The sequence below is a fragment of the Bactrocera latifrons genome, unplaced genomic scaffold, assembly GCF_001853355.1.
Source record: "Bactrocera latifrons isolate USDA-ARS-PBARC rearing strain unplaced genomic scaffold, ASM185335v1 scaffold_51, whole genome shotgun sequence".
Lineage (NCBI taxonomy): Eukaryota > Metazoa > Arthropoda > Insecta > Diptera > Tephritidae > Bactrocera > Bactrocera latifrons.
Genome location: NW_017537168.1, coordinates 791,553 through 798,716, shown reverse-complemented (window position 1 = coordinate 798,716; position 7,164 = coordinate 791,553). Strand labels below are relative to the sequence as shown.

The 7,164-nt window shown below is 34.4% G+C and overlaps 1 protein-coding gene across 10 annotated transcripts in view; it reads left to right on the top strand.

Moving 5' to 3' along the window:
• Positions 1–4,796, top strand: part of LOC108973951 (insulin-like growth factor 2 mRNA-binding protein 1) — a 72,604-nt gene extending 67,808 nt beyond the window's left edge. For 6 of the 10 annotated variants that reach the window (XM_018941491.1, XM_018941489.1, XM_018941490.1 and 3 more), the window contains exons 3-7: positions 1,858–2,031; positions 2,878–3,252; positions 3,420–4,128; positions 4,204–4,359; positions 4,447–4,796. In XM_018941491.1, the coding sequence (XP_018797036.1) occupies positions 1,858–2,031; positions 2,878–3,252; positions 3,420–4,128; positions 4,204–4,359; positions 4,447–4,725 (1,693 nt within the window). In that variant the 3' untranslated portion in view covers positions 4,726–4,796. Of the gene's footprint in view, positions 1–228; positions 820–1,857; positions 2,032–2,877; positions 3,253–3,419; positions 4,129–4,203; positions 4,360–4,446 lie in introns of those variants that run through there. The other 4 variants (XM_018941496.1, XM_018941497.1, XM_018941495.1 and 1 more) reach the window with 3 other exon arrangements.
• Positions 4,797–7,164: the final 2,368 nt, after the last annotated feature.

The following is a 7,164-nucleotide window of genomic DNA, read 5'->3' as shown; positions in this document are numbered from 1 at the left end:
TTTTTATTTGTTGTTTCATTTAAATTCTTTTTTTTTATCTTTTTTAATTTAATTTTAATGCAAACATTTACATATACACATACAAATGTATGTGATCACGCGTTGCACACTCCACTCTTATAAAAAATCATGCGACACTTTGAACCGCATTTTCTGTTAAATTTTACATTTCTATGAAAAATTAAAAATAAACCTCAAAATTTTTCCGTTGTTTTCAAAATAGAAATTTATTATAGTTTTCAGCCAGTCAACAATTTCAAAAATTTCCCGTATATATTTATTTTTAATATTATGCTGTGGATTTCGCAATAGTTTAGTTTTCTCGTTCCGCCTTCGTCGTCACACATTTCGTTTTAGTTTTCCGTCTTTTTGAAAAATCCAAATACCAAACTTTGACTAAACAAAATTTGTTTTCGAAAATTCGTGCAGTGAAAGGAGCCGCCAAACAAATTTCACAAACGCTTTAACAAATATCCTGTTACTACAAAAACAAAACTCTTTCAGACGCACTTGTCTGTGTCATTGGAAACGTGAGTGCGCGTGCGTGCGTGCATTTAGTATGCTTGGTGCGGTATTTAAGGCAAGCGTGTGTTGTGAGAAAGAAAATTTATTGTTGCTTTCCAATTTTTCTACAAACTTTTCATAATTTAAGACAAACTGACTTTTGTGCGAAATTTAACGGAGTCGTCAGCCTAAAGCACTCAACGCCGACAGCAATACTTCGGTAAAATTAAGCAAAAAATAAGTGAAGGAGCAAGCAATAGTTAGCAAATTTTAAATAAAATTTTATTGTGAAAAACTGGAAACGAACATGTTGAGGTATGTTTGTGTGCAAAGTTAAGGATTTAGGAATTCTGTGTGCGTGTGGGTGCGCGTGTGTCATGCCGCAATATAAACATGTGGCAACCACCTTCCCTCATGCAATACTACAACATTAGTACGCTATCTATTGCTCATTTAGTAGTTTTATATTTTTACGCCTTAGTGTATGCTTCAAAAATGTAATTAGCAAGCGAAAATGTATTTTATCTACGCGCAATTATTTTCACAAGCAACGGTACATATACTGAGCTAGAATTTATTAGCGCGCGTCCAGTGCCTGAAATATTAAAGCGCTGTAGTGTAGCATACTTTTAGGTGCTAACTAGCACGATCATACGTTTTTCGCTTTATTGCTCATGTAGTTTAGTAGATATCATTAAAATTTAATATATTGCTTACTCTTAGCTGTATTTTTTTAATATGCAACAAAGTTTTAGGCGACGCTCAGCATACTTTTAGGCGCGAGACAGCCAAAACATGCGTTATCGCGTTTCTTTGACTTAATTGTTGTTGTAGTTTAGGAAATACTATGTTATAATGCTTTGGCAAATGTTAAACATTGCCTACTTTTAGGCGCATTTTTGCAAGCATAAACATTATTTTAGGCGCTGAAACGAACAAAACATGATTTCGCGTGTTTCTTTAGCTTTATTGTTGCTGTAGTTTAGGAAATGTGTTTACCAACATTGACAAATCTCTCATAATGTCTACTTCTAGGCGTACTTTTTAAAAGATTAAACAAATTATTGCGTAAAAAGAAATTAGTAATAATTATTGGCAACCCTTTAGAGAATTAGAGATTTCAGTACTCGCTTACACTCGTACTTTTCTATGCAGTTACACTTTGTATTGTATTTTCTTCTCATGCTACACATACATATGTACATACATACATAGGCATTGTATTTTTTCTTGCTGTATTTTGTCACACTTCCACAAGCTTACTTCACTTATGCGTTGCTGTTGTTGTTGTTGTTATTGCATTGTTGTTGTTGTTGTTTTATACTTCAACTTTTATCTCTTCTTTGTTCACAGTGTTTCGACATCGAAAATTCTTATTAGCGGCATACCGCTGCAAACGCGTTTCGAAGACATCGAACCGCTGCTAAAGCCATACGGCATCGTCAAACAGTGTGAGGCTGTGTCTAGTAAGGACCCCAATACTCAGACTGTACATATAACATTCGAAAATCCCGATCAGGCTCAAAGGTATTACATTATGCAATTTGTTTTCTTTTCTTCTCTTCATTTTATTATTTGCGATTTTTTGTTGTTGTTGTTTATGTTTTTATGTCGCCTCAGTGTTTTTGTTACATTTGTCATTCTTTAGCTGCACTTTGTTAATTACATCTTTCAAATATGTATTTTTTAATTTTAATTTTTTATTTCTTTATTTTTTTTAATTTTTTTTTTAATTTTTTTTATTTTTTTACATTATTTTTTACATTAATTTTTTTTTGTTTGCAACGTGCGTTTGCTTTCTTAACTCTTCGAAAAATGTAATACGAGTGTTGAAACGGAGCTTTGAATGTTGCAGTTAAAACTTCGAAATTTGGTTATTTGGGTATTTTTTAATCAAAACTCCACAAATTCTTCGAGTCCGCGAATTTTGAACCGTAACTTGGCCTCTTTGTAGGCTTCAACATCTGCGTATTAGCAAAATCTAAAGCATAACAGACAACTGCAAGGTTTCGTATTATCAAAATAGAGAACATGTTTCAGGAACTTCTGAGATCAATCGAATCAAAACTCTACTTATTTTCGGTATTGGCAAAGTTTCAAATGGAGATTTTTATCAAGTGGTGGGTTCCACAAACTGCGTCATATTAAAAACTAAATCGTATTACAGGAACTAAAACTCTTTCAGAACCTTGAACTCTTAGAGAGATTTGATTTGAAAGTAGAGAAGTTGAAAATAGAGTCCAAGTACTCTTCGTCATTCGATTACTTTCCAAATTGTAATATTACATACTTTTTCTCATTATACGTCAGTAAAAAATTCGCAAGTCTACAAAAACCTAACCCAACTTTTCATTTTCTTTCGTTAATTTACAGAGCTGCTGGCGGATTGAACGGTGTCGAATTCGAGGGCAACAAATTGCACGCCGAGCCATTGGACAAGAACCAACGTCGCACTAATCGTAATCAGCGCAATCCATATCCCGGTATGCCAGGACCCGGACGTCAAGCTGATTTTCCGCTGCGCATTCTTGTGCAAAGTGAAATGGTCGGCGCCATTATTGGCCGTCAAGGTATCACCATACGCACGATCACACAACAAAGCCATGCACGTGTCGATGTGCATCGAAAGGAGAATGTCGGCTCGCTGGAGAAAGCGATCACCATTTATGGTAATCCGGAAAATTGCACGAACGCGTGCAAACGCATTTTGGAGGTGATGCAACAGGAAGCCATCTCTACGAATAAAGGGTGAGTAATGGTATAAATAAGAGAACGAACGGGTCGGTCGAGCTTCGCTATGAACTTTGCAAATTAATTCCAAATGTTTAGCATAGTTTTATGAGCATATGAAAATAAAATTTGTCGAACCTCTTTTCTCCTCTCTCTCTCTTTCACGTTAACTCTCCAACTAACAGTGACATATGCTTGAAGATTTTGGCACATAACAATCTAATCGGTCGCATTATTGGTAAAAACGGTAATACGATCAAGCGTATTATGCAAGACACGGATACGAAGATCACTGTCAGCTCGATTAACGATATCAATAGCTTCAATTTGGAACGTATCATTACGGTTAAGGGCCTAATCGATAATATGTCACGTGCCGAGGCGCAAATAAGTTCCAAACTACGACAAAGCTACGAGAACGATTTGCAAGCAATGGCGCCACAAAGCCTAATGTTCCCTGGCCTTCATCCGATGGCCATGATGTCGACACCCGGCAATGGCATGGTATTCAATCCAAGCATGCCATATCAATCGTGTCCGGGTTTCCCGATGTCCAAGACACCGGCTAGTGTGGTACCGCCTGTCTTCCCCAACGATATGCAGGAGACCACATACCTGTACATACCGAACAATGCGGTGGGCGCGATTATCGGCACCAAAGGCTCATACATACGCAGTGTCATGCGTTTCTCCAATGCCTCGCTCAAGATCGCACCAATCGACAACGATAAACCGGCCGAGCAGCAAACCGAACGCAAAGTGACAATCGTCGGCACACCCGAAGGCCAATGGAAGGCACAATACATGATTTTCGAGAAGATGCGGGAAGAGGGATTCATGTGCGGCACCGAAGATGTACGACTAACAGTCGAAATTATGGTGGCAAGCTCACAGGTGCGTAACAAAAACCAAACAACAAACAATTACTTTACAATATATATGAATAATGCATTTTTGTGATCACTATAGGTCGGCCGGATAATCGGCAAGGGCGGACAGAATGTGCGCGACTTGCAACGCGTTACTGGCAGCGTTATCAAGCTACCAGAGCATGCGGTGGCGCCAGCATCGGGTGGTGATGAGGAGACTCCCGTCCACATAATCGGACAATTCTATAGCGTACAGGTGAGCGCAGGCAAAATAAAAAAACCCAATTGTTGCTATTTACGAAATTAATTTGAAAAAATTGTGTGTGCTTGTTGCTTTTTTCAGTCGGCACAGCGACGCATACGCGCTATGATGATGTCGACGAATCCGCCACCGGTGACCAAAAAACAGAAAGCCGCCAAGGAGCAAACCGCCGCCGCCGCCGCTGCAGCAGCTGCTGCCACTGCCGGCAGTGGGACCCAGCAGCTGCAGCAGCAGCAAGTAACACAACAGCAGCAGCAACAACATCAACTGCAACAACAGCCGCAACAACAACAACAACAACAGCAGCAGCAGCAGTCGCCGCCGCAGCAACAACAACAGCCACCTGCGTCAAGTCAGTAAGCCAAGTAGTAAAAACACAAAAACAAATAAAAATTATAAATGCGTTTCAAACGTTTTGTTGAAACTACTTATTACATATTTTTTTATTTTTATTATTATTATTATTTTTTTATTAAATTAAATGCAGAGAAATGTGTATGATGATGATGTATTTAGGTTTTCTAATATACTATTAACATAATTTTTAAATATATATTGCTTTTTTTAAACAACAACAACAACAACAACGCTGACAAGTCAACGTTGTGGGTGTTAATATATAACATTATTGCTGAGTATATGCTGATGACAGAAATAATGATGATGGTGAACACAAAAATAGTAATGACGGTTATGGTCATGCAAAAGATCACAGCAAGAGAGGTAAATTTCGATAGGAGCAGCAGAAAAAGCAAACCAAAATATTAAACATTTGCAACAAAACCTAAAACAATAACAAAAAATATATAAACAACAATAACAAAAAATATATAAACAACAATAAAAAAAAATATATTCACAAAATTTGAGGTCCGTTAAACAACAAAAACCAACTTGAATTGGTGTAAAAAATGCAAAATACACAACACACTGAAGAAAATATTGAGCAACACTAACAGCAAATAAACAAAAAAAACAACAACAACAACACATTTGTTCGCTTTTGTAGCAAAAGCACGAAAGCACGCAGTCTCGCTATTTATAAAAAAATAAAAATAAACAATTTTGCAAAATAGCCAAATTGCATAAAAAAAATTCCGTGGTGAACTCCACATAAACACCCGAACTCACATTAAAATTTGAAAACAAAAGATTAGGCCCAAATGTCAGCAGAAACACGCATTTGCAGTATTGGAAAAAGTATAAAAAATAGCAGTCATAACCAAAATTCATATACAAAATTTGTGCACTGTAAAAGCAGCTGAAGCCCAACAACACGGAAAGAAATTAAGTGCGACAACCAAAAAATGAGCAACGTCAACGCTGCATATGATAAGTAGTGCAAAAATAACTATAGTGAATGCAAAATTGCAGGCAACAAACAGAAATTAGTGAGAAGACAACAAACCTCATTGAATTTGCAGGTAAAAACACAAAAATATAACCGGTAGCATTACGGCATATTTAAAAATAATGAAAAAATAACCTTTAAGGGGGTTAAATAAATTTTGAAAAACAAAAAAAAAATCTTTCAACTGCTAAAAGAAAGAAAAATCACAGGCATTTAACAATATTAAATATAAAATAAAAAACACAAGATGTTTTCACCATTTTTTTTCCAAAACTGTTTTCAAAAATATGTATATGCAAACACACGATAAACACACACTAAAATATAAAAGCAAAAACATATTTTAAAAAGCCAACTTCCAAATTTTTTTCCCCCAATTTCTTTTTTTAAATTTTTTTAAATAATTATGCAAACACATACTAAAAAATAAAAGTAAAAAAAAATAATTATAGACGTACAATTTGTTTAATGATTTCAAAAAAATGTGCATACACGCGTTGTGTTTATCTAAAATATATAAATAAAACACAATTAAAATTAAAAATAAAATTAATTTTTGAAAAAAAAATATTTCTAAAATTCTCACATAATTTGAATTCAGTGACAAGAGAACACATTAAAAACAAAATTAAAAAATATTATAGTATTGAGCAGCAAGCGCGTCAAAAAAACATTTTTTTGGTAAAAAAAAACAGAAATCATACGATAACCGTTATAAATGCGCTATTAAGGTAAACTAAATTGAGCAAACTTTAAAAATCAAACCGCAATAACTGTTCTAAACTCAAAAACGGAAAATATACGGTTTCACAAAAAAAAAAAATATACAAAAATAAAAAATTTTATAAAATTTATGTGAAAGTGAGAAGAAATCACTAGCAGAATAATGCTTAAACTCAAATAATACTTGCTTATACATATGCAGTGTACGTTGTGGCATAAATTCGTTAAAAAAAATAGATTTTAACAAAAATTTGGCAACACTTAAAATAATAAACAATAATGCAAGAATTTAACCATTGCAAAAGTAAAATAACAAATTATTATTTTTGCAGGCAACGGAAATAAATCCGACGCATTAAAGAAAGAAATAATTCAGACACATTAAAATTTAAATATTTAACTTACATATAGTTTGGTAAAATTGCAAGAACTTGTGTGAAAAAATTAGCAAACACTGGTAGTTAAAAACTCAGTTGCTTTTCTTTAAAGCCGTGGCAAAAATAAAAAATCAATATAGAAGTAAGCGTGCTAATGCAAAATTAAGCAGACTACATAGAAAGTGCAGGCGCGTGTGGCAGTGAAGAAAAAAATTTGTTTTAAAAAACACACAAAAAAAAAATTAATTAAAAAAAATTAAATTTCAATTAAAAAAATTAAAATGGAAACAATTATAATTAATTTTGCTGTTTTTTTTTTATTTGCATAACAGCTTTCAAAAATAACAG